Below are 27,682 nucleotides of genomic sequence, written 5' to 3' on the forward strand. Positions count from 1 at the left end.
TTTAGATAATCTGTATAGACTGTCCATAGACCTCTGTCTGTAAAGTCTACAGGCTTTCTACAGACAAATCCTAGAGAACAGTCTATAGGCAATCTATAGATTTACGGCCATACACTTTTAATAGACTTGTCTATAGACGGTCTAGAGACTATGCCCAGCCGAAAAGGAATATCTATAGGAAGGTAATAGAGTCCATAAGAAGTCTATAGACTGTCTATAAACCATTTCTATAAGGGATGCGCCCTTTCCGCCTCCTAAAAACCAATCCTCGCTGTGACTTGCTCAATTTAAGTGCAAGCCTCTTCATTTGCCTCCCTGTATTGGTTTGGATTATGGAAGCTTAACGTCCCAAAGCGACTCAGGCTATGGAGACGCCGTAGTGAAGGGCTCCGCAAATTTCGACCACCTGGGGTTCTTTAGCGTGCACTGACACCGCACAGTACACAGGCCTCTAGAATTTTGCCTCCATAGAAATTCGGCCGCCGCGGCCGGGATCGAACCCACGTCTTTCGGGTCAGCAGCCGAGCGCCATAACCACTGAGCCACCGTGGCGATGCCTCCCGTGTTTTGACCGCATGGGTGAGCACTGGCGGGATTCCAATCCGCTAATCAGCTGCGGTTTATTCTATTTAGAGGAACAACACGACAGACGAAGGGCGACACTAGAACCGGATTTGTGTTCGTACTGTTGATACATGGCTAACCTGCTACGTTCCGGTCGTCGTAGAGTTTGTTCCTCGTTAGCAGTTGTCACGTATAAGAGCGTAGTGCAGTGCAGCCTCGTTATAACGGAACTGTTTATAAGGAAATAATGCATATAACGAAGATATGACGGTTCCCCTCGGAAGCTCGGTCAAGACGGCCTGTAACGAAGCTACGGCTATAACGACGTAGTCGTCGGACCCCTTCAACTTCGTTATGAAGAGGTTCAACTATTTCCAACGACCCAAAATATATAGAAAAATAAACTTTTACTGTACTCGTCGGGTACGAAATTCCATTCAGAAAAACACAGATTCTGGAAAGCACAATACATGACGTAATATGGACGGACATTTTCGCGCTCCGAATTGTCAGGAACAGCAGGGGTAACTTCCAGTTTGCCTAAAAACTCACACTAATAACAAGTAGAAACAGAACAAAAGAGGCTGGACGCCGGTATCGGTGGTTACGCGCGTTTCAGCTGTGCGCGCTCACGCACATAGTTTTTTAGTTTTTCAACATTGCGCTGAGAGCTTCCGGATGAGAGGCGCTGCAGTCGTTCACCTACCGCAGGATCGAAGAGAACTGTGAGCTTGTAGTATCTGGCTTACTAACTGCAAGCGAAAAACGGATCCAGTTGCAAGAATGGGACTTTTCTCTTGGCGAGCCTCTAGTTTCTTCTTTAGTAGTAGTTAGTGTAGTTAGTTCTTTAGTGTCCAGTGTCATACATTTACATGCAATAACTAACTGAGATAGTGAAAGACATACTATTAAAATGATTTAACCACAGCATAGCTATGTTTGAGATTCAGTGGTGGAAGCAGTCCCGGCATTTCTTGGTGGATGAGGCGTAGGTAACTGAGAAACTGCAGAGTCACGCCGTCACTTCACTGGGATCCGTATTAATGGCGCGGGTAGCTCGGTTTCCGTTGCCGTCAGACTCTGCCGGTCCCTGGGCGGCGACGCGTTCCCGCAGCAGCCTCAGTATGTCGAGCTGGGCGCGCGACTTGCTCTGGGCGTCCAGCGCCCCCATGAGGCCCCTGAGTCCCAGCAGGAAGAGCGCGTCGGCGTCGTCGGCGTTCACGCGTATCTGGGGGGGCCTCCGTTCCCTGCTGCTCCTTCCGGCCGCCGGGGCGCCCCCTGGAGGAGTCCACGACGCCACCGTGCGGATGGTGGCCGTCAGGAACCTGCAGTCGTAGAGGGGGACATTTGCAGGGGGCCCCCCTAATGCACACTTCTCAAATTGACGAGTCACCGCACGCAACGAGTGGGTTGCGCCGCTGTGAAGATCTTAGCTGAATACGTTGGCTGAATTACGCGTGCTTCCTGGTGGCGCGTAGTTCCCTCAAACGGAGCGCGAAGCAAGGCATCCTTTTTTTTTTTTGAAGCGAAAAGCTTCACTAGGCTCGTCAACACCGGGTCTGGCGTGCGCCGTGATCAATTTTAGCGACAGCTGCGCATGCGCGAAACCGAGCGACGTCACGCGGAGCGCAGGTGGCCGCTGCTGCCGCAGCCGTCGTCGCCGCCGCGCGCTGACTCTGTCGTCTGAGCGTCGCTTCACCTCCTCGCGACCGTTTTACCCTTCGCCGCTGCCGCGCGTTAGCCGCCGCCGTCCCAAGAGGAGAAGGTTCTTTCGCAAGGCGTTGCGAGAACGCGTGAGCGGCGGCCATAGAAGAGGCGGCCATCCTCGCCACCGTTTGACCTTTCGCCGCAGCCGTGCGCAGTGCGCGTTTGAAAGGAGGGGTATATACGGCGCGCTTGCCCATAGAACAGGCGCAGACACTCGCCATGGAAGGAGGAGAAGCAACAGTCGGACGGCGCAGAAACACCGATCCAGAAGTGGTAGCTTGGGAGTTGGCTGAAAAGCAGCGAGAGCTTTTCGCTTTTCCAGGCTTAACCTTAGCTAAGCCGCGGCCCATTTTTTTTTGCACAACTGCTCTGTGCGTCATAATGACGCCATAGTGCAGCCCGCGTTGAGAGGGCCACCACTCGGGAGACTTGCCATTGCCAACGGCGCCGGGCACGAGCTTGAAAAGCAGGGCCATTTTTCTTGTCATTACGCGTACTAAAGTAGTGCCATGAGTGGTGTTTATGCAGATAAGTGTCAACCTGGATATGATACGATATATCATATTCGCCGCTGTCTACGTCACCGGCAATCCTCGACCAATCACAGGTGAATGAATGAAGTGAAAGCGAAATGAATATGTTGCATAAATGCGGCCTCAGGTCGGAGTACGCAGGGTAAAGCTAGGTTTCTGGCTGAACACCAACGCGGCGCCTTTGGAAGATAATTTTAAAAAATCCTTTTTTTAGCTCGGAAATATGCCTTGTGGCGCATTGGGCACGCCGCAACGGAGAGCTGTAGAAATTAACTGCAGTACGAAGAGCCCTGTTGTCTGGTGCGCACCGAAGTCCCCTCGTATGCGGGGCCCTTATTACTCATGCCAGATGCGACTGCAGCCTCGTTGGATGGAAGTCAGCACGTAGGGGTTCAAGGTAACATTTTGTATCTCAAGCAGAGAGGGGGGGGTACACGCCTGGAGGGAGGAAGGCGGATGGGTCTGCTTATTTCGGCAGGGGTGTGTGGGAAGGGGGGGGTGGTACAGCTCTCTTTCCTTTCCTGGATCCTGGGATACGTTTCTGATGAGAAACCAACCCGCGAACTCCGGCTCAGCATGCAGCCGAGAGAGCCACCGCAGAGGCTCTCCGATCCGTTCTCCCCTGCGGGGCCACTCTTTCCCTGCTGTGTGGCGCAGCATGGACCGTCGTCACTCCCCCCCTCTCCTCTCCCCTCAACTCGTGGCCTCATTCGCCTCGAGCCGATGTTGACTCTGCTCGCGACGAGCTTCATTGCGGGCCGCGCGCTCGAGGGGCCAGCCGTATGAAAGTGGGCACCGCATAGTGTATATACGCGTCGATGCAACAACGGCTGAGCCATCGTGACGTATTGGCACATGTCGGACCGTGCTCTCTGCTCCGACCGTGCACCGGGGCCTGCGCAGTGCGCGCCCTCTTTTTCCGGTGGAGTGCGCGGGGCATGCGGGGAGAACCAGCGGCTTCTCTCCCTTCCGGGATCGACGCCGTTCGCACCGACCACCAGATGAGATTGGGCGCGAGCGGCGAAAGGCCGCGTCAGACGCGGTCCTCCTTTGTCCCTCAGCGATCGCCCAGGAAAAAAAAACCATCAAACGAGGGGATAATAATATTAATAATATTAATCTTATTGGCAGCTTCTATGTTGCCCTTACAACAGGCCTGTCAGAGCCAAAATGGTCTGAGGGCTAGGCCCCAGCAAAACTGGCGGAAAGACAGAGAAAACCAGCACAGAAGTATAATTCAAAGCTAGGCTTTTAAGAAAATGCTAAAAGAGAACAACACCAGAAAAAAATTGTAAGACACCAATTTGGTCACACGAAGTGAAGTAAAAACGAGAAGCCAAAAACGGGAATGCAGGAGCACAATAGTCATTGAACGTACTATCAGCGTCAAATGAAACGCGAACAAAACAACTGGAACGCAAGCACAAAAAATCAAGCATATTAGAGGCTGGAGATGAATTACAGGCGTAGGCTATCAACATTTCAGGAGAGCGTTCTTTTCGGCTTCGATGGGAAAATCAACTGCTCATGTATTTTCCCTCCCTGGTATAATATCTGCGAGTTGTGCTGTTCGCGTTTCAGTTCGCTTGTTCGCGTTTCAATTGACGCTGATAGTACAGGAAGTATTATAAGCGCAAGATTAAGACGCACACAAGAAATACACAAAGTGGACGTTAGGTAATAAATATTCACACAGAACGCACTTATCGGTAATGTTTAATGTAGATAAAAAATATAATAATAATAATATATCTCCACCTCAGATAATTACAATTTCATCAGGCCTGTCTAGCCCAAAAATAATACAGTAAAACCTCGTTATAACGAAGTAATGGATATAACGAAGGAATGACAATTCCCCTTGGCAGCTCGGTCAACAAGGGCTGTGATGAAGCCACGGCTATAACGAAGTACTCGCCGGGCCCCTTCAACTTCGTTATGAAGAGGTTGAACTGTATGTTATAATAATAACACTAATGTCGCCATTTTCGGATGACAACTGAGAACTCTTTTTTATGCCGCGAATTAGTCGGCACTATATACCGAACGCTGAGCGCAATTTAAAATCACACGAAGCGTTTCCCATCTCCTGCAGCGGCGCCAAACGCGCGGAAAGCAGAGTGAAGTTCAGTTGTGCCGCGTGCATCTATCTAAGTGCGTACCTGCACAGCTCCGACTCGAGGTCAGTGCCTCGGTCGTCGTCCTGTGCCGACGAACTCCACTGGGCCTGTCCCTCGCGCCGTCGTGCCGGCCGCCGGCGTTGCCGCTGGGCGTCGCTGAAGGGATTATCTCGCTCGGTCCCGCTTTCCGACCGTTCCCGGTGAGGCGGGAGTGCCGGTACCGGTGGTTCCACTGGCGGTACCGCACTGGGTCGCCGCTGGCGCCCTCTGCCGGCTGTGGTGCCCTCGCTTGCTGGTGCTGCCGTCGGAGGCCTCGTGCCGGGAGATGAAGGGGCCCTTGCGCCTTCGTCGCTTAATCCCTTCGGGAGGGAAAGGGTAACGGAAGACGCAGAGACAGACGTTGGTGCGATTTGCCCCGCACGCAGGCGGGAAAATTAAATTGCTGCTCCATTTCTCTGAGTTTATTAAAAAAATTCAGGGGGAACTTCGACTCTCCAAAGTGCTGCAAGGCGAAAGCCTTTCCTGGCGCACTGTTTGGCATTGACTGCGAGACTGCTTGTGCTGTACTAGTGCTTTATTTGACTACACACTGCAACTACACACTTTGACTGCCGACTTTCACTGCTTCTTTAGCACGGCTCTCTCTCTGCTTCGATGAGTTAGGTTGCATCCATGGCTCTGTTCGCAGTAACGAGGTATGTAATGCAGTCACCCACGGACGCCTTACGCCCCCTGTCGGAGCGGACGACGACTATTTTATTAGTTGTCGTCTGTTCCAAAAGGGGGCGTCAGGCATCCGCGGGTGACCTCATTACTGCGAATCCGCGCACTCTGACGTCATAACCATTTCGACCAACCGAAAAGTGTGACACCTCTGCTGACAACCTTTTGTCGACAACGATGAGACATTAAAGGCTTTCGCCTTAAAATGGATTACGATTCTCAGCGATTCGAGTGCACAGCGCAGCTGAGGTATTTGAGACACTTAGAATAGGGTGGCGCTATCATGTTAGGGGCATAGGGTAACAGCGGGGGTCCAGTGCGCAGGCGCTACTTCCCCCAGTTGCTTCATCGTTCCTCCTCTTCTATTCGAGGCTTCAGCGGCGGTCGCCGCAGAACGGGCTGTGATTGGATTGTGAAACATTTATTTCGGAATCTGAAAATGCAGATGGTCTGTGCTAGCTAGGTGGCTATCAGTCCACGGCTGACAGCGACCTGAGTAGACCATTCAGTGTTCCGGGTTTGAACCCCCAGGTCTGAGCTGACCAACACGACCCCCCAGAGTAGGAACTTGTATTAGAGATTCCGGTGTCGGCTCCTATTTACAGTTTCACTATATGCACCGGCGGCTAAGCAATTCAAAGCCCCCGCGTGCAGGCCTGTTTGTGCAGTTCACGCTTCCGAGCCTCTCTATATTCGTGTCGACGCACTTATGCAGGGTTGACCAGTTATTTTCATCACTGATCTTTTTCTTTTCGTAGATAGAAAGGCCTCTGATCAATGGCAATCACTGCCGTGCATCTATTGCACAGTCAGCGTTGCTGGTTGTGCGCCTTTATTTCGGCGCGGTCGCGGTGCTTCAAAATATGACTCCACTGCGCCTGACAACCAATCAGGGCTCTCGCACTGTTTCCATCCCTCGCCGCCCTGCCCGCCTCTTCAGCTTTCCCTCTTGCGCTTTTACGGTTACACCACCATCATCGCCGCCCAACCCATGAACGCAGCATTAACAGCTGCGCTGTAAAAGACTAAAATTCAGTTATATACATCCGCGAAGTACTGGACAGATATGCTGCAGAAACCGCATCCCTACCGATTGCCCGCATAAACTCATACATTCTATCGAGGCTGTATTCTGCTTCTTCCTCGTGTGCTACTTGCCTTTCTTCCTAGCTAACCCGGATAACATGGATAACTTGCCCTGCTTGAGATACGCGTGGGTGTTCATTATTGTTATCTAGGCGTGCTTATACCGGCACTGTTATCCAAGCAAGCACTGAAAGTGTGGAGGTAAGAATGTGTAGAAATACGGCGTATAAGGGCGAGAGTGCATTTCTCTAGCATACAGTTCAAACCACCAACGAAAGTGTTAACGATAGGCACACTGTATACGACCATATATATATTCACCGGGTCGTCGACGTCGCTGCTTCCGGAGTACACGTCGAACTCTAGGTCCACCGGAGAGACGACCTCGCCTTGCCGCCGAGCCTCGCCAGCGTCGTCACTCGCTGCGTACAGCATGGAGGGGCAAACACGAGCTCTAAGGCTCGCCGGGTCCAGGCATCGCTAATGTTACCGTTGGCAACGTTGTTAGGGGGTCACGGACCCGCCCAACAGGGAGAAGAAAAGGAGGTGTGTATTCAGGCGTGGCCTCTGCGATCAAGCGCGCGCTGCTAGCCTAGATCGCGGAGGCCACAATTTAGGCTCGAAGGTTAAGTTTCTGTAACGTAGGTGGCGCTAACTGGCTGAGGCAGTGCCCTACTTTTTGAAGCTAGGTCAGGGTGTCTTAGAACGCGCAGCTACAAAAAGAAATTTAACGAAGAAGATGACACATGTGCAGTGTGTGGTAGATCTGTGGAAACAATTGAACACCTCATAATCAAATGTGACGGTATCCATCTGGATGTCGATGCAGGCGCAGTCACTCTTCCTGAGGCTCTAGGGTTTAAAGATAACAATGGTCATGTAAATAAATCTGCAGTGGAAGTCAGCAAAAAGCGATTGGAGGATTGGTGGCTGAAAAGCAGAGATGTGGCATAAGGTTAGAATTGTAGAAAACCGTAGGTAAAGATGGTGGCGATTCTTAATGAGAATTGCCAACACAGTAAACAAAAAAATAAAGAAGAAAAGCTGAGCATGGTGGCATAGGTTAGATGAAAATATGGCGGATGGATAATTTGAAAGTAGCGACACTCTCCTCCGCGCCGCGCTTTCCTCCTCGATCCTCCTGGCCCGGCAGCTGCGAGCTCTGCGCACGACACGCTTTTGCTCCTTGGCGCCTGCCGGCCGGCCGCAGCAGTAAGTGAAGCGCGTGTTTTTTGGGCCAGGTCGGCGCTTCAGGGGTGCACAAAATATTTAAAAAAATTGCGAGAAAAGCATCGAGAATGCCGAAAGTAACGTTCATGAAGAGATTGGTTTCTTCTTAGAATTGTTTGAATGGGGAATACTGATGTAAATAAAGCTTTCAGGCGAGTTCTGTACTGCACACTTTTTAAGTCACATGACAAGGTGTCTTACTTTGTGCACCTGGTCTAGTACTGTCTCTGACTTTATCTGTGTTTGTTTTTTTAGAGCGTGAACTCTGTCACCGCGGTAAAACTTCGGAAAACGACCCAAGCTGGTGCTTTGAACTTGAAGATCAGAGAAGGTCGAAGCGGGACTTAGTCTGTTTCGCTACTGTCAAGCTATCTGTCTAAGCATAATATGTGTCACGTGATCAACCGTGAGTTTGGATGATTGGTTAACTTTACACTTATTTAGCCAATTACTGGGCCCAATTAATTGATGCTTAGTAAACTGCAATTAAAACACAAATTCGCGCTGCAGCATCGAGTTATGTACCGTTGGAAAGCTTATTCCAACTGCAATGGCACTGTGCTAGTTAGCGATCCATTAACCTGCGTTAATTAGTTAATTTTGTATAAAACCAAACTTTGAGCTAGATGATCAAGTCATATACCGCTGAAAAGCTTAGGATGAATCCAGATGCTCTGAATTAGCGATCACTATTATTTAGCGGTAATGAACTATATGCAATCAAAACCACCCTTTGCATTATAGCATCGAGTAATATACCTTTCGAAAGCTTAGGTTGAGTGAAAATGAGCTGTGCTAGTTATCAACCCGAATTAATTAGTGCTAATTATTTAACTGTTGTTAAATCCAAACTTTGCGCTATAGATGGAAAACTAAGGACAAGTCTAAACGCATTATGCTAGCTAGCCAAACTTGAAGGAAAAGAGCAGGCCACAGAAATAACTTACTACTTTCAGCGCGAGGTTCATGTCTCTGTCGAGGAGGCTTCCCTTGCTTCGGGACAGGTCGGTGAGAGAATATTGTCGGAACTGCGTTGGGCCTCAGTTTTTTTTTCCCCAGTTGGTGTAATATTAGCGGCTCAAACTGGTCTTCGGTGAAATGTAGCTAAAACATAGAGCGATGAGTTAACCACTCAGGCGAGATGAAAAAAAAAAAATCTTCTTGCATACAGTTGAAATGAGTACTATGTTGCAGTGCTAAGAATTGTTGCTCGCAAAATGTTCCCCTATTATGGCTTAAGCTTTGTAAATACAGCAAATTGATGCAATGCTTCCGGCTGATTTTACATCGATGGGAAAAGTTCTCCAGCAGAAAAATAAAACGCGGAGTTGCGGTTTTCGAGCTCCAGCTTTCAAAGCGAAGGTTCCCGGCCAACACCTAGTCATCATCATCATCGGCCTGACTATGTCCACTGCAGGGCAAAGGCCTCTCCCATGTCTCCAATTAACCCTGTCCTTTGCCAGCTGCGGCCACCGTATCCCCGCAAACTTCTAAATCTCATCCGCCCACCTAACTTTCTGCTGCCCCCTTCTATGCGTTCCTTCTCTTGGAATCCACTCCGTTACCCTTAAGTACCAGCGGTTATCTTGCCTTCGCATTACATGCCCTGCCCAAGCCCATTTATTCCTTCTGGTTTCGATTAGGATGTCATTAACCCGCGTTTGTCCCCTCACCCTCTCCGCCCGCTTCCGATGTCTTAACGTTACACCTATCATTTTTCTTTCCATAGCTCGCTGTGTTGTACTTAACTTAAGCTGAACCTTGTTTGTTAGCCTCCACGTTTCTGCCCCACAGGTGAGAACCGGTAAGATACAGCTGTTGTATACTTTTCTCTCGAGGGATATTGGTAAACTGCCATTCATGATCTGAGATAACCTGCCATATGCGCTCCACCTCATTCTTTTTCTTCTAGTTATTTCCCTCTCATGATCAAGTAGCCATGATCAAAGTGAAGCGTGTGTGATCGTGTGAACGTACACTCCCTGCATATTGGCCGTATCCCTGATAAAACCAAACCATATTGTTAACCCACTCATGCGTGGAAGCATGGCAAGACACATTCAAGAATTGAAAAAAAAAACAAAACAAACAGTACTAACTAGCTAGCGCACATATTACCCGCAATACCCCAGGTTTACTTGCCAATGAGTTTTTCAGGGTCAGCATTCATTGTACCTGAGTAACCGACGCACACTACAAGTACAAGCTAGAAAGACTAGCTCCTCTACAAGCCAATTTTTAGTAAAGTAGGCCAAGGATCCTAGCATAATCAAGACAAATGCAATCGAGAGGCTGTACAGTCGGGGAAAAAAGTCTCCGGACCACATGCTCCTCTAGCGAAGCCGATAGCCCTGCTATTATAGTCGGCGGCTGGAGACCACACTTGTGGAGGTAAATTTTTGTTCTTTAATCTCCACAAGTGCGGCCTCGAGCCGCTGTCTGATAGTAGAGCTATAAGCTTCGTTTGAGGAACACGTGGTCCGGAGACTTTTGTCCCCGACTGTACCTTTCCACATATCACTGACAGCAGAAAGCAGACTACAGTGCCGTATTTCTGACTGTACAGAGTCGACAGCGTATGAAATGATGGAAGCCTCGTAGAATATTCAGTATGCTGCAGACGACAACCTCATTTTTATGCAACGAACTAGTTGCCGCAGCCAAGATATTCAGGCAGGAAGAATAGAAAACGCGGCGTCAGGTGACGCGTTACTATGGGCAGTGAGAAAGGCGCGCCTTACCTCGCAGACAACGCTGTTCTTTGTAGGAATAAAGCTCTTTCGGCCAATATTGCGAAGCCACTGTCTCTTGCGCAAGCCGTCACGCTTGCCCTGAGGTATCATGAACACCGCGTAACCATCTTCAGTCCGCTTGCTGCAGTTGTAAGCGCAACAGCACGGCATAGCGCTTGCACGTCGCAATAAAAGCACACCGCGTGATGTTCGCTAGCCGACCCTAGGAGAAAAATGGCGCGAAGGAAAAACACAAGCAAAACGCGGGACCCGCGCGTTTCCAAGGGCAACGCCAGGGAGACCAATCGTCGCGCAGGAAATCGGGCCCCGTGGGAAAGGGCGCAGTAGGGGCGAGGAGGAGCCGAGGAGGTCGCGCGGCGGCGGCGGCGGCAAAAGTTCAATGCGTTGCAGAAGAACTTGCTTTGGGGCTAGTTGGTTCATGATTGAAGTTCAGAATGGCACAAAAGACACGCACACAGGAAAAATAGGGGATGACACAAAGAGCGCCTACTACCAACTGAGTTTATTGCGGAAACACCCTCTTTTATAAGGCAAGACATATCAACCACGAACCGGAAGCAGAAAAAACACATATTCATGGTTTGAATTCACATTTCAAAACACCATCGGAAGAAAAGAAAAGGCCACAAGACCAAAAAAAAAAATAGAACCTAGAACTACACGTGGCGGTCTAAGAAACCCAGCTCCTGGCGGCAGGAGCTGGGTTTCTTAGACGGCCACGTGTAGTTCTAGATATTTCGAAATGTGAATTCAAACCATGAATATGTATTTTTTCTGCTTCCGGTTCGTGGTTGATATGTCTTGCCTTATAAAAGAGGGTGTTTCCGCAATAAACTCAGTTGGTAGTAGGCGCTCTTTGCGTCATCCCCTATTTTTCCTGTGTGTGTGTCTTTTGCGCCATTCTGAACTTCAAAGTTCAATGGTTGGCGGAACTTAAAAACCATGGTGGAAAAAAAAAAAAAAACTGAGGACGGTGACGTCACGCGGCCAATGTTTATGAGTGTTTATGAAACCGTTTTCGCCCTGTTTTTCGCTCTCCCAGGCAGTCCTTTGTGTTTTGGTTCTGGTATGTTTTAGTGGGCGCGTATGCGCGGCTTGTGGCGCGAGGCGTCTACAGCAAGGAGGTTTATATAGTTGAGGGTTCCACGGAAGCCCGTCTGGCGAGGACAGTTCAGCACATCAACAAACATTCGCCATAGTCATAGAAAAAAAAAAGCATTGTTGACGTTTCAATACCACTACGGGTGCCTTCTTCACAAAAGCATTGTTGACGTTTGGGTACCACTACGGGTGCCTTGTTCACAAAATCATTTTGTGAACAAGGCACCCGTAGTGGTGCCCAAACGTCAACAATGCTTTTATATTTGTTTTTCTTGCATGACTATTGCGAGTGTTTGTTTCTTGATATGCAGCAAGGAGGTTGATCTACAGTCAGTTTGCCGCGCTAATCTGCGCATGCGCGCGCGCAGCGGGGCTACATTTTACCGCTCGCTATCACGTGGCGTAATCACAAAAAGGGGGGGGGGGGGGGGTGGCAAACTTTCTATATTGCTATATTGCTACCACTATAAGCATATTGCTAGAGCTACCACTCACGCCGTCGGCGTGGGACCCCTAGACGTCACACCACGTGACACCGTGACGTCATACCACGTGACATCGGATGTGAGAGGCGGCCTCCACCTCGCGCCGTCGCCGTGGGACCCCTAGCCGTCACGCCACGTGACACCGTGACGTCGTCGTGACGATGCCATCGCACAGACGCCGGAATGTCCTCGAGCGGCATTCCCGCGCATTTCGAACGCGCGTTCACACTCGGTGTAGGTGAAACGCTCGCTCCACCGGGCAGGCAGACGCGGCTTCCGTGGCAATCCAGGCGCTCACCCAACGCGCGTCTCGGGGTTAGTCGGCGTTCCGCTGTAGCCATGCCGTTGTCTTCCCCCACTACGAAGGCTTCTAGTGGTTGTATTAAAATGACCAAGTATGCAACCAAGGAAAGCCATGTATTACCAAGCCTAGCCACCAATATGCTTCGCATCTGACTAGGCTTAACCTTAGCTAAGCCTCAGCCATAATTTTTTTACTATATTTTTACTTGATAAGACTAGGCTTCAAGGCTGTCGCCGGACGCTCTCTCCTAAGTTTTTTTCCTCCATGTTTAAAACTATAGAGGGGCTTAAAGTAGCGACATTGCTGCAGTAGCAGCCAAGACAAGCGCAACTTGTCTCGAAACGTAATTTAACGCGTTTCGGCCACGCTGTCCAGCGGTGCTGGTCATTTCGCTGCACATGCCTGTGCATTTCGCGGCTATTAGAAGATCCCCTTTCTACTTGTTGGAGATTTGTACTGCGTCCCGACTTTGTATGCTACTGTGAGCACATAAATTACTCGAGGGTCTTCGCCTAATTCCGGTGCGAGAGCGTGTCCGATATAGCTTTCCGGTACCGGTAATCCTTCGCGCAGGATTTGTTCGGACGGTCTTTGTTATTGTCACCTTCATATCCTGTTCGCTTCGGTCGTCATTTTTTCAAAATTAATTTACACATATTGCAGGCCGTCATCCTGGCCCAAGCAGCAGGGTTTACATAGGAAATAATCAAGCGTCGTCACAGTTAGGAGTAAGGGTTACCAAATTATGAGTAATCAGTACACTAAAACACTGCACTGCACTCAGTAATACTGAACAACTCTAAGCAAACAAGAACAGCTGCTTTAATTCCCGTACAGAATGATTATCAGTTAAAGTAGCCTGTTGAAATGTGAATTCCTTCTTTTCTCCATTGATATACCGTTTATTTGAAGAATTTTTCTTTTTCCACTGGAAATTATCCCGGGTGTTCAGCCCTTCTCACTCATTTTCTGTAATTGCACTAACCCTCCTACAGCCTTCTGTTGCTGCTGTTGCTAGTGGCTATTTATTATTAATAACAATAAAAATTGAAGGAACAGATGTAGCTAGCCGCGGCATCTGCCATCGCCACCTGAAGCACCTGAGCGGCAATAAAAGGACTGGGAGTGGGAAAGAAAGGGGGGAGCGATAGTAAGAAAGCGTAGGGGTAGGGTGGCAATAATGTACACTATGTAGAGATAGATACAAGATAGGGAAATAAGCCTTCTGGCACCTCTCTGATTTTCGTTGTTTATTTTTTTTCTCTCTAAATTGAAGAGGCAGTTCTAAGGGTAGTGCGGCTTCTGCGGTTGCGACACAGGCTTTCGCGTCACTCGCTAACGTCAGGTGCTCACCATGCGCTGGTTCCGTGGCGTCCGTGTACTCGACGCTGTCGGTCGCGTCGGCGTCCGTCCCCTCCGAGTCTTGCAGGCGCCTGTGAGAACGTCCGAACGTGCAGCGCTGTACGAAGGTGTGTCCACAATGTGTCCACAAGCCCCGGAAGTGGTCTGAGGCTTGCTTTTCCGTCTCGGCTTTCCCGAAAAGTGTGTTTTTTTTTTTCGCGCATTTTGTTGCGAAAGCAGCACTACGCGAGTCGCCGAGCCATTTCGCGGTGCTGACGAAAGGCCATACTGCGCATGCGCGAGGAGCAATGACGTCACACGGCGCACAGCTGGCGCGCCGCCTCCGTCGCTGCGCGGGTGACTCAGAGGTGCCGCCGCCGCGCTCGCCAGTTGCGCATGTGCGGTAGCGGCGCATTAGCGTGCCGGGGCCGCCGCCGCTGCCGCGCGCTCTCCATCGCCTCTCTCTTTCTCCTCGTTGCTTTCGCAATCCGCCAGGTTTAACCAGAGCTAAACCACTGCCATTTTTTCTCCGCGCATTTTGTTCGCGCCGGTACTACGTATGGATCTACCCTTACAAAATTGGCCTACACACAGTCTGTAGACTTTTTATAGACTCCATTGCCTTCCTATAGATATTTATTTTTCTATTCATAGTCTATAGACAAGTCTTCTAAAAGTGTATAAATAGATTTTCTACAGACTCTTTATAAGATTTGTATCGCCTATAGCTGTTCTCTAGGGTTTGTATATAGATAATCTATAGACTTTATAGACAGAAGTCTATGGACAGTCTGTAGACTGTCTAAAGAAATTTTTGTAAGGGACACTCCAGCAGTGAGGAAGAGAAATAGATAACAAGGAGGGTGCACCTAATTAAAATGCTCTTAGTGTATTTTTGCTTTCGAATCATGCCTTAGACATTAGCAATCATGGATCACAAGGCGAAATGCGCCTGAGCTCATATTTAACTTATAATTTAACTCTTTATGCAGTTTCGATTTCAGTGTTCAAAAGACGGTTGCGATGTAACAAGTGACCACCAGATCACGTCACTCTGATGCATACAAAAATTGCAATGGCAATTTGCTCACTTATTGCCATTCCGGCTCCTGGAGCACCTTGGCGTACGAGTTTTAATGGATTAAAACGACAAAGCAGCGGTTATAGTGCAGTTTTTGTGTGCCTTATGTGATCTCATACTCACTTGTGACGGCGCAACCACTGTCTGGCAACCGAAACCGCAACTGAAACTACAGAGAAAAAAGAAAGACTCAGTTACGAATATTCTGTTGAGCGCTGATGGATCCCGCTGGTGATCCTTGTTTAATAATGCCGTAAGCATTATTTATTCCAAACCAAAAACATGCTCCGAAAAATCAGCGCAGTGTTCGACGGCCGGCTCCCCACATGGTGCGTGCCTCTCCTTACCAAGTCATTAGAGCTGACAGTGGACCACTCTTGGAAGCGAGGGGCGGATTTAAAGGGATACTGAAATAAACTTTTGGAGATGCTCTTTTACATGTAAACAAGAGCTTGACTGCTAAAATTGATGAATGCGACAAGCATTTTAGCGAGAAAAGGCGGATAGCACGTTTTTTTTTTGCGATTTATTGCCGTATCGTTGCACCTGGCGGCAGCCTATGGAAGCTTAGACAAGACGTCTTAACACCCGCGCGCCCACTGTTCTCGCAAGAGCACGACTGTCATCGCTACTCGCGGGTTTTGCCAGTTTTGCGTCGGCAGCGTCGGAGGTTGGGGGCCTTATCGCTTGGTCTACCTAAACTGCAGTGCGACATCGCGCTTCGAGTGACGCGACGAGGGTGTCATGACGTCACGCTCTTCACCTCACGCCGGCCAGGAGTGCTTGGCGCGCGCTCATAAAACATCGAAAATAAAACCATCCGCTGAAAAATATGCGAAGTGACGACTAGATTTCGGTGTATCCACGTCCTATCTTCAGTGTTTTTGTTGAATTTGAAGATTTTGCATCAGTATCCCTTCTTCAGTTAGTAAAAAGCAAATATGATACCGCATTTCCTTTGACAGTGGGAAAAACTCACAAAAAGTCTCGAAAGCCGTGGGTTACGAGAGAGTTATATCGACGAATTCAAACCCGTGACAGGCTTTTTGACAAATTCATCCAATCAAAAGATCCAGTCATACTTAAGGAATACAAAAAACTTAGAAATAAGTTAGGCTCTGATATTAAAAAAGCTAAGAAACAGTATTATCAGAATAAATTTTCAGCAGTCTCCAATTGCCCTAAGAAAATATGGGATTGTTGGAGCGACCTCATGGGAAGGGCGACAACCCATATTCCCAGCACATTAACATTCAATGGTGTTGAATACAGTGGCGCTGCTTTGGCAGACAAGTTTAATGCTCATTTCCTATCCTCTGGCGAATCATCTCAGAAGCAGGATAGAAATCATGAAATAGCTCAGTATATTGCCTCTCCAATTGGTAGTTCCATATTCTTGAATCCTTGCAGCGAACATGAAGTATTCACATTCCTTAGAAGCCTAGACAAATCCACTGCGGCAGGCGCAGATGAAATTAAGGCCGAGCCTATTATTGCTGTTGCCGATCTAATTAGCTTGCCCTTGCAGCATATATGTAACAACGCGTTAGTTCAAGGTATTTTTCCAGATGGTATGAAAATTGCCAGAGTGGTTGTTTTACACAAAGGTGGCCCTTATGACAATATAAACAACTACAGACCTATATCTGTACTCCCTTTGTTTTCTAAACTGCTGGAATATTTGATCAAAACCAGACTGTGTAAGTTCTTTGACGACAGACAAATTTTTGTTAACGAACAGTTCGGATTTCGTGAGAAGAAGTCAACAGAAATGGCATTGCTTAGTATAAAGGAAAAAATATTTTCTAATATGGATGACAAACAATTTACAGTTGGACTTTTTTTAGATTTCAGGAAGGCATTTGATTCAGTTAAACATGATATTTTGTTTTATAAGCTACCGTTTTATGGCATTCGAGGAGTTGCCTTAAATCTGATCCGTACTTATCTTTCCGGTCGCGTGCAGTGTACATGTTTGAATGGTCATCAATCACAACCTGGTCAATTAATATACGGTGTTCCACAAGGGTCTATTTTGGGTCCAATATTTTTCATTCTTTATATCAATGATATAATAGCCATCCCTCGAACTCCCACAATAATTTTATATGCAGATGATACCAGTGTATTTTTTTCTGGCATGCATCTTAGTAATATTCAGGCTGAGGCAAATGCATGGTTACAAGAATTGTCTTTATGGTTGAATATAAATAAACTAGAGTTAAGTGTTAATAAAACAAAGCTTATTGTATTTAAGGCACGTAACAAGCCTGATAACATTGAAATTAATCTTACATTCAACAATAGCGTAATTGAGCGTGTTTCTTCCTACAAATTTTTAGGCATAATCTTTGAAGAACACTTGAGTTGGACCCTGCATATTAATAAGATTCATGCCAGCATATCAAGGTCATTATGTGTATTATATAAACTTCGAGACCTTGTTCCGAAATGGCTGAAGTGGCAGTTATATTATACCCTTATTCAATCACACCTTCATTATTGTTTACTTGTTTGGGGATCTACAACGAAAACTAACCTCACGAGGCTGATAACATTACAGAAAAAAGCAATACGATATGTCGAAAACCTTGCATACAATGATCATACAGGTTTGTACTTCTCTAAGCATTCTATTCTAAAAGTCAATGAATTATTTGAGTTGAAACTGCTTTCTTATGTGTTTAACGATTTCAAACATCATCCCACTAAATATGTTCAATTAAACTCTAGTAGTGACGCGCCTTATAAATTACGACACGTCGGTTACAGAGTACCATTCGTAAGGACTAACTATGGAACCGAAATGCTTTCATATTTAATTCCCAGTCTTCTAAATAAACATACACAGGCCATAGAAATTATTCAGAAATCTGTTTCCCAAAAGTCCTTCAATAGAAATGCTAAAGCTTACCTCTTTTTTCGCCCGAATGATTAAAGGGTTGTTCACTCAGAAATTCTTGATGTCCCTGTTTTTCCGTCAACTCTGTGAATTCTCGTGTTTTTCTTGTTGTGATGTGCCTTGTAAATATTTACTTTAATTATGTCATTGCAAAAGTATGCACCTTCCTCCTACTTTTACCTTGTATAATTATGTGTTGTTTTTTGTAATGAGAGTGTATGAAGCTCTTGCTTCTTTTGCCGCTTGTCTCTGAGCATTGTGTCGGGTGCTTGGGCCCCGTCAGGCAGAGTGCATCTGCCTTTTGCCCCTGTATCCGAGACCTTGTTGTCTAAAATAAAGATCTATCTATCTAAGGTAAAGGGGAAGCCAAGTAGCGGAGGTCACCCAAGCGAAGAATTTTACATAGGGAAGCCACGCTGTATCCCATTTTTTTTCGACGAAAAAAAGTCCAAGGAATACATGGTTCAAATGGGGTCATCCCCTTCCCCCAATCGACCCGTCTAAGAGTTACCCATAATTCCGTCCCTCTTGGAGGCGAGGCTGCATGCGAAGACGTGAGCGGACAATTCGACTTCAGGGAGGAAAGCGAGCTATAGCTCAAGAACAGAACGAACGGAAAAGGACGCAGGGAGGAGACAGGTCATCCCCTACTTTACACTCACAGACCCCTGGGAGTCTGCATAGCCCTCCTTGTGCAATGGTGCAGCGGTTAATAAGCGACGCACCACTGCTCTGCGATGACAGGTGCTCCCAGCGGTGGGCCTCATGCGACCCAGATTGCTCTTCCCGAGCGGCCAATCATTAACTCAACTGCCATTTGCCACGGTGGGCAGTTAGCTCACTATCCGGTGGACACAGGTTGTGATGACGACGCAAGGTCACGTGACCTAGGTGGCCAACCTGCCTCCTGGTGTCCATCTGCTTAAGCCGCGGTCGTTATTTTTCGCTCACAACGCCGACACCGGATTTTCTGGAGAACGGGGCCTCTGACGCTATCGCGTTAACATCGAACTATGTGTCCTCTTTAAAACAGCACATTCAGACACACCAGACTAAACACTGTTGTTCATAGCACTGCTACGGAAAAGGACTCTTATAATTTGGCAGTGTTTCAACCGATCAGCCACCAGGTATCGCGTTAAAAGGGAATGAGTTGTACTCTCACGCACTTTGTTATGCTTTTATGGGGATTAAAAAGGGAGCAATCTGTTCTCTATACGACGCTCGCTTTTAAAAAAGGGAGTGCCCTAGAGGACAGCTTACTCCCTCTTGTTTAGAGTGATATACAGCCGTCTACCTCGTCTGCACTCTAAACACGAATATACCTATATGGGAGTAAAAAGGGAGTAGGCTCTCCTCTAGCGGTCACTCTTTTTTAAAGGGTCCTACTCCTTTGCGTTTAGTGTAGTGCATACCTTTTGTAAAGGGTGTGCGCTAGAGGACAACTTTACTCCCTTTCTACTCCTTTGCGTTTAGAGTGTAGTGCATACCTTTTCTAAAGGGTGTGCGCTAGAGGACAACTTTACTCCCTTTCTACTCCTTTGCTTTTCAGAGTGTAGTGCATACCTTTTCTAAAGGGTGTGCGCTAGAGGACAACTACTCCCTTTCTACTCCTTTGCGTTTAGAGTGTAGTGCATACCTTTTCTAAAGGGTGTGCGCTAGAGGACAACTTTACTCCCTTTCTACTCCTTTGCTTTTCAGAGTGTAGTGCATACCTTTTTTAAAGGGTGTGCGCTAGAGGACAACTTTGCATACCTTTTCTAAAGGGTGTGCGCTAGAGGACAACTTTACTCCCTTTCTACTCCTTTGCGTTTAGAGTGTAGTGCATACCTTTTCTCAAGGGTGTGCGCTAGAGGACAACTTTACTCCCTTTCTACTCCTTTGCGTTTAGAGTGTAGTGCATACCTTTTCTAAAGGGTGTGCGCTAGAGGACAACTTTACTCCCTTTCTACTCCTTTGCTTTTCAGAGTGTAGTGCATACCTTTTTTAAAGGGTGTGCGCTAGAGGACAACTTTGCATACCTTTTCTAAAGGGTGTGCGCTAGAGGACAACTTTACTCCCTTTCTACTCCTTTGCTTTTCAGAGTGTAGTGCATACCTTTTTTAAAGGGTGTGCGCTAGAGGACAACTTTGCATACCTTTTCTAAAGGGTGTGCGCTAGAGGACAACTTTACTCCCTTTCTACTCCTTTGCTTTTCAGAGTGTAGTGCATACCTTTTTTAAAGGGTGTGCGCTAGAGGACAACTTTGCATACCTTTTCTAAAGGGTGTGCGCTAGAGGACAACTTTACTCCCTTTCTACTCCTTTGCGTTTAGAGTGTAGTGCATACCTTTTCTCAAGGGTGTGCGCTAGAGGACAACTTTACTCCCTTTCTACTCCTTTGCGTTTAGAGTGTAGTGCATACCTTTTCTAAAGGGTGTGCGCTAGAGGACAACTTTACTCCCTTTCTACTCCTTTGCTTTTCAGAGTGTAGTGCATACCTTTTTTAAAGGGTGTGCGCTAGAGGACAACTTTGCATACCTTTTCTAAAGGGTGTGCGCTAGAGGACAACTTTACTCCCTTTCTACTCCTTTGCTTTTCAGAGTGTAGTGCATACCTTTTTTAAAGGGTGTGCGCTAGAGGACAACTTTGCATACCTTTTCTAAAGGGTGTGCGCTAGAGGACAACTTTACTCCCTTTCTACTCCTTTGCTTTTCAGAGTGTAGTGCATACCTTTTTTAAAGGGTGTGCGCTAGAGGACAACTTTACTCCCTTTCTACTCCTTTGCTTTTCAGAGTGTAGTGCATACCTTTTCTAAAGGGTGTGCGCTAGAGGACAACTTTACTCCCTTTCTACTCCTTTGCTTTTCAGAGTGTAGTGCATACCTTTTTTAAAGGGTGTGCGCTAGAGGACAACTTTGGATACCTTTTCTAAAGGGTGTGCGCTAGAGGACAACTTTACTCCCTTTCTACTCCTTTGCTTTTCAGAGTGTAGTGCATACCTTTTTTAAAGGGTGTGCGCTAGAGGACAACTTTGCATACCTTTTCTAAAGGGTGTGCGCTAGAGGACAACTTTACTCCCTTTCTACTCCTTTGCGTTTAGAGTGTAGTGCATACCTTTTCTCAAGGGTGTGCGCTAGAGGACAGCTTTACTCCCTTTTTACTCCTTTCTGTTTAGAGTGTGCTGCCGCGCGGTCAGGTGCATGTGAGCAGTGTACAATAACATACGTCCTGGGCCTGATGTGGTCCCTGAGGAAGTCCATCCTGCGGAACAGGGCCCACTGGGAGCGGGCCCTGATGAGCGTGCCGTCGGGCGCCCGCCGGGTGCCCAGCCGCACCTCCCGCAGGTATCGGCTCCGCAGGAGCCGCCAGATGTGCTGGCAGTCGGCGGCCGACACGCCGTCGCTGAAGAACCGCGACTTATTGGAGCGGGGAGGCGAAGGGGGAGCTGAGGGGGAGCAGAAAAACAGGTCACGGGACGGTTTTACCCTCTGCTTATACGAGGGGTGATGAGCGCTATACTATATAGCTGATTCAAATCAAATCAAATCTTCCAACACATAGCGCAAAAAGAACACGGACGGCACAGAACTGGACGGGACAGGCACTACAGGCGTACTAGCCACGTAGGCTATCGGTTCCAGATATTGTGTACAAGTTTTCCTTGAATGAGCAAATAAGGCTTCCTTTGATTTGATTTGACAGTAGCTTGGTTTGGGCTAGTTGGTAACAGTTCCTCGGAAACATAGCGCAAAAAGGACACGGACGACACAGAACTGGACGGTACAGGCGCTGCAGGCGTCCGTATCCTTTTTGCGCTATGTTTTCGAAGAACAGTTACCAACTAGCCCAAACCAAGCTCCTGTCGAATCAAATCAAAAGAAGCTTTATTTTCTCGTTCTAGGAAAACTTGTACACAATATTTGGAGTGATAGCCTACATGGCTATAGTATCCGGTCCAATACAAAGCAGGACATTTGGGCAACCTCAAAATAACAAGTGTAAACTAGGATTTAGACAAAATGCAAACAGCGAAATAAGACACCGAAATCACCCTGTGTCCGGTCGGATACAAAACATAACACTTGGGCAACCGCGTAAGGAAGGTGAGAAACAATATTTTTAACGAAATACACATAATGAATTCAAACAAAATGCAGATAGCGAAATCACGTCCTTACTCGGCTGTGCTAGAACAACAACTTCTCGGTGCTGTATCTACAGTGTTCACAGTCAATATGTACCATTGGTACAGTATTCACAGTCAGTATGTACCAGCTAGCCCAACTCGCCGTCTTATTGGTGGAATGATATCAACAGAGGGATGACGTCGTGCGTGGCTGCAGGCCACTGCGCTACCACTGATGTAACACAAATGGCCGCAGTAGCATACAGAGTGGTTGGGCGGATTCGTAGTTCTGCATCACGGTCCGAATCACGGCTTCTGGTTAAATTGGGTTGCCCAAGTTGGCCTTCGCTTCTGCGAACGTTGGAGACCGAAGTATAGTGGCCGCAATGTGACCATGCCTTGGCCATCCGTTTTGCACATAAGTATATACAGTTGAACCTCGCCATAACGAAGTCGACGGGCACCGGCGATTTTCTTCATTATAGCCGTTGGTTCGTTGTAACGAGGACAACATAACCGGCGTATATTATGCTGCCTTTGTACGTTGCAGAAGGCTTCAACAAGCGCACAGAGAGCTCAATGCTTGACCGAATATACGTACAGGGTCAATCACACTTAGAGGGAGCACGGCTCCGCGTGGCCACGTATCTGCGGACTGCCACTGCATCTAACCCGCTCATGAATCACTGCAGTGTAGCGCACGAGAAGAGAGACCTCGACGTGGTGCTTCGTGTGATCTGCCCCTTTGCACGGGTTTGCTACCGGCTTGGTCGCAATGGTGCTTGGTGTGTGTGCAGCCACGCGGAGCCGTGTTGTGTGATCGACCCTGTATACCGGTCGACTATGTCAGCCCTGCCAAAGGATGCCCGTGTCGTTCGGAGCCCGCATGGGATTCAGATGCTAACAACGGGTATTGTGAAAAATAATGTCGCGGAGAACAGGGAGAGACATATTCAGAATATTTACGTCAGTTTTCTAGGTCACGTGACGAAGCCGTACGGGGCGCGCAGCGGCGATTTCATCAAGAGTAGTTGTTGTGGTTGGCTTCGCCGCATAGCTCGCGAACATCAAGGGCAAGGCACTTCTCCGCTTGACAAATGTCTCATGGAGAAATGTCTTCTGATCAGCGCGAATTGTTTTACGCTTCCGTTTTCCGCCGCATCGCCCTGTGAAACCAGCGGGACCTCGATACCGACAAGCACGCGAAGCACAATACCAAACTGTTTGAACCATGAGACTAGGCTTCGAAAACTAAACTGCACATAGAACCAGAGAGGTAGGGTGCCCACCTAGCGAGCCCTGTACAGTGAGTAGGTCGATGAACGGAGAACTGCAATTTGCACCATCGAATCGGCACGTTAAAGGGAAACTGCATAGGTTTTAGAAATGAACGAGCTTATGAGGGCCGAATGTGTGAAACTGGCAGGTAAGCCATGCGAAGTCTTTTTGGGCTAGCACTTTAAGTAGTGAAGTAATCGCCGATTAAAATCCGTACGCCCTTCAAGCTTCTCCGCAGGGCACAACGCCAAGTGAGGGGCGCATGATGACGTCATCGAAGGTATCGGTACATATCCAACGCACAAACCCTGCTTTGAAGGAAAAAAGCAAACACCACCGAAGGCAAACCCTGCCGAGAGTTGTTTGACAGCGTCTAACGAGTCAGGGCAAGGTGTGGCTGACGACAGCGGTAATTTGAAATCATATCTTCGATGACGTCACGCTGAATTTCCCTGCACTCCTCCGGTGCACTGAGGAGAAGCGCAAAATTCAATCGTCGATTACGTCACTACTTTAAATGTTGGTGCAAAAACACTTGGCATGCTTCACCTACAGCTTATACAGATTTGTTTCCTTGAATATCGCGAAATTCTAAAAAAAAAAGTGCTGCAGTTGCCCTTTAAGGGTTGGGCCCACGGAAGTGTTGGACACACGCGCACGCGCTCGAGTGAACATGCAAAGCCATTTGAAGAAGATGCACTCACAAAAAACCTACATAAGCCTCATTACGTGTTGCACAAAGTTCTATTTTCGAGCGGAATTTCAAATGATTATGGTTTGGCAGGGGCCAGCCCGAAATTTTGCTGGTCCATGCCAAATTTTCAAATTCCGATTCTATTCCAATTCCTTTCCTATTCAATCCTTTTACAATTAGCATAGCTTCAATTTTTGTGAATAAGTTTTAGTTATTTGGTAACTGTCTTGAGTTGGTCAAGGTTATCCTCAGTTACCTTGGCGTTTTCATGACTCGGCTTTTTTGGCGCCCCCGGGTTTTATTTTTAATGGGGCTTTTAATGATTGTACATTAAAAAAAAAAAAACACGTGTGATGCTGCGGGTGGAGCGCGGGTTTTTAGCACCCGCAGCGAAATTTAAATTTCCCGCTCTTTTTTAAAAACCCGCAGCGAAATTTAAATTTCCTGCTCTTTGCGAAAATGCGCGCGGCCGCTTCCCCTTGTAGCCGCAACCAAAACGAGTGAATGCGAGAGTGGCCTCAAAGACTGTTTACGAAGCAGCTGCCACAGCGGTGCGCTGCTGCCGCAGAGGCGACCGGCGTGCTGACTACTCTGCTTCGCGCGTACCCAAAAGTGCCAACTATTCTAAGAAACGAACTGTCGGCTTACCGGCTGCATTGACGGCGTCGGCGATGGCCTGCCAGTACGGTTCTCGCTTGCGCGCGCTCCATTGGCCGAGGTGGTTGTGGTCGTAGAGGCACGGACGCTTTTTCACCTCCCGTGCGACGCAGCTTTGCAGCTGCAACGAGTCCTGCGTCATTGCGGTCGCGGCTATCGTTCGCACCAAATGGAGGTCGTCAACCCGCGCCTGCTGACAACCGGTGTTGCCCCCACTTCTCCGGATAATGATTATGCCAGCTCGATGCACATCAAAACAGGCTGAATTGACGTGAGCACGAGGCGAAATCGTCGGCCAACGTTGTCGCCGGCAGCGTCGCGTGCTGGCGCGCTCATGCACAGCCTCGTGGTTGTTACGACAGATGGCGCCACCGAAGCGGGCATGCCTTGCCCTCTCGTGTCGGTCGTGAAAACTTGAAGCGGAGCAGAGCGGCTGGCTTTGAGCGGGAAGTTTCAAATTCGTTCGCACACTTCGTTTCGCGAACGCTGCGCGCAATGATATACAGTATATCTGAATGCACAGCGTGCTTTTGCTGCATGCCGTTACTACTGCATCGTTCTTCCGTTTCGCACAAGTCATCTGGAAGTTCGCTGACGTAATTCTTTTATTGGCCAGTTTAATCTGACGGCCACGGCACATCTCAGACGTGCTTCGTGTGAGCGGGATGCTTTGTAGTTTGTTGTATTTCGGCAATATCTGCGGCGCATTCCTGTCGCGCTCGACGAAATCCTCTTTACATACTCTCGTAGTTTTGACCGTATTCGTCTTTATGGACCCTATCTTCTCTGTGGCGGGCAAACGAAGCACAAGTGGTCAAGTGCTAGTGCAGTACAGGGAAAGTTTCGGTTGAGCGAATAATAGGGCGTGGTCTATCGGGTACAAAAAGCGCTAATCGCGCGCTCCAAGTAAGAGCCAACCTCGTCACTACGTAGCCCCTCCATCGATCACTGTCTGCCATCGTCCCCCCCCCCCCCCCCCCTCCCTTTTTGTTCCCTTTCTTTTTTTTTCAGATTTTTTTTTTGCGTTCTAATAAGCATCGTCGAGTTCTTGTCCCCTTGGTGTTTTTTTTCGTGGTGCTGCAATAATATACTCGGCGTTCGCAACTGTGAGGTTGCAGTACCCGCCTTCGTAGTGATGTCGATTTCGATGCCTATACAGGCTCAGTGCCCCACTCTCGATGTCTCGTTCGCTGCGCAGGCATGCGTCCCCTGCACTACGCAGCGTGGCAGGGCCAGGCCGAGCCCGTGCAGCTGTTGCTGGAGTACAACTCGTCGGTGAACGACGCCTCGGGGACGGGGGACACGCCGCTCCACCTGGCGGCGCAGCACGGTCACGTGCTCGTGGTGAGTGCGCCGTGTACACAGCATACTGGAATGGATAGACAGATATGTAGAGTTAGATAGACGGAGAGAGGTAATAATATACAGCCTGCGTCAAAAGTTAAGAGGCCCGGGGGTACGTTTCTGAGCCACACCGTGTGGCTCGTAATGCCATAGCCTCCTTTATACTTTCTATGGTAATGTACGCGTAGAGTTTCAAATCACCTGAAGGTTAAAAGTATCGATGGGTGCGACTTCTGCGAAAGCTCTTAGTCCCCACTAGAAGCAAACCCCCTGGACTCTAAACTTTTGACAAAGATTGTACTTAGATGGGTTGGCAGATAGAAATGGAGAGATGGATATATAAATATAGAGATCCATGGATAGCAATAGAGGTATAGGTAGATGGTTAGACAGGTAAATAAGTACACAGATATGTAGGTATGTAGCCGCAGATGATAGGCGGACAGGTAGGCAGACAGGTGGCTTTGTAGATAGATAAGCGGTTATGAATATATCAGTCCGTTGATCCTAAAATATATAATCTGTTGATAGAAGCATAGGAGCTACAGACAAGTAGCGAGACAGGTGGACTGATGTATTCATCTTTACACTGGTTGATTGATTGATAAATAAATTCTGTGATAGATAGGCGCACACATAAATGGGCAGACTGATATATAAGATGTCAGATATAGTTTATGAAAAATGTGAGTAGTAAATGGGTCGATAGAAATAAGTGGATAAATAGAAGGTAAACGGATAGATGAGTAGATAGATGCATATATCAGCATAAAGGCAAATAGAGACGTGGATATATGGATGAGTAGGTCAATTGAAAGATAAACAGAGGTGGATGAATCAATGTACAGATAGATAAATAAAGAATAGGTAAATAAGACAGATAGATGGATAGATAGAGAGGCAGTATATCAGTAATATGGATGGATGGACGGACGGACGGACGGACGGACGGACGGACGGACGGATGGACGGATAATGTAGATAGATGATGAGCAGATGAGTGGGCGGAGAGGAATAGACGGTTTGATAGAGTCGAAGGGTAGATTGATCGGTACATTTGTAGACCCTGAGAGAGAGAAATATAAATTAATATGGGTGGATACAAATATTGATAGGCGGAATGTTAATAAATGCATAGATGGGCAGACAGATAGTTACAGAGGCAGACTGACAGAGACAGAGAGATGAGTAGACAAATTGACGAAGAAGGTGGATAGGGAGATAGGTGAGTGAGTGTTAGACTGGCAGAAATAAGTGGGTGGATAGATAGGCAGCAAGGACTGGTAGGGTGATAGATATACTGACACATACTTAGATGTGTAGGTAGAGGTTGACAAGTACGGATGAGTAGACAGAGATGTCCTTCCTCTCCTCCCTTCGGGGGCGCGGAGGGTAGTAGGCAAAGAGAAAGGAATTCCGTGACCCCGAACAACGAGCGTCGTCCTCTCCGTCCCCCTACTCCGGACAGATCGAGAGGCTGCTGAGCTACCACGCCAACCCTCTGCTGCGGAACTGCGAGCACAAGACGCCCCTGGACCTGGCCTGCGAGTTCGGGAGGCAGAAGGTACGCCGTCGCTTTTTTGGAATTGTGGGCTTGCGCACTTTTCTTTCTCACCCATTTATGAGCTTTTAATCAAAAGCGTAAAGGCTCCGTGTCGCAGAAAAACCGGGGT

At 47.9% G+C, this 27,682-nt stretch overlaps 2 protein-coding genes across 6 annotated transcripts in view; one reads left to right on the forward strand and one right to left on the reverse strand.

Annotated features, from left to right (window-relative positions):
* LOC149349002 (caskin-2-like) overlaps positions 1–27,682 on the forward strand; it is a 281,321-nt gene that overhangs the window by 91,053 nt on the left and 162,586 nt on the right. The window contains exons 4-5 of the mRNA XM_089541106.1: positions 25,864–26,009; positions 27,478–27,573. Of these exons, the coding sequence (XP_089397232.1) occupies positions 25,864–26,009; positions 27,478–27,573 (242 nt within the window). The remainder of the gene's footprint in view (positions 1–25,863; positions 26,010–27,477; positions 27,574–27,682) is intronic.
* LOC149349005 (uncharacterized) lies at positions 571–24,983 on the reverse strand. Of its 5 annotated transcripts, none has more exons than XM_089541105.1 (6): positions 24,657–24,983; positions 15,152–15,197; positions 13,960–14,039; positions 7,055–7,155; positions 4,967–5,283; positions 571–1,889 (listed from the first exon to the last, which is right to left on the reverse strand). In XM_089541105.1, the coding sequence occupies exons 1-6, from the start codon at positions 24,805–24,807 to the stop codon at positions 1,577–1,579; spliced, it is 1,008 nt and encodes a 335-aa protein (XP_089397231.1). In that variant the 5' UTR covers positions 24,808–24,983; the 3' UTR covers positions 571–1,576. The 5 variants fall into 5 exon arrangements, with proteins under 5 accessions (XP_089397231.1, XP_089397227.1, XP_089397228.1 ...); XM_089541101.1 differs by lacking the exon at positions 15,152–15,197 and adding an exon at positions 21,136–21,355; XM_089541102.1 differs by lacking the exon at positions 15,152–15,197 and adding an exon at positions 21,136–21,355 and having other exon boundaries at positions 7,055–7,213; positions 24,657–24,795.

The sequence above is a fragment of the Amblyomma mixtum genome, chromosome 4 (assembly GCF_055824585.1).
Source record: "Amblyomma mixtum isolate Tamu chromosome 4, ASM5582458v1, whole genome shotgun sequence".
Taxonomy (NCBI): Eukaryota; Metazoa; Arthropoda; class Arachnida; order Ixodida; family Ixodidae; genus Amblyomma; species Amblyomma mixtum.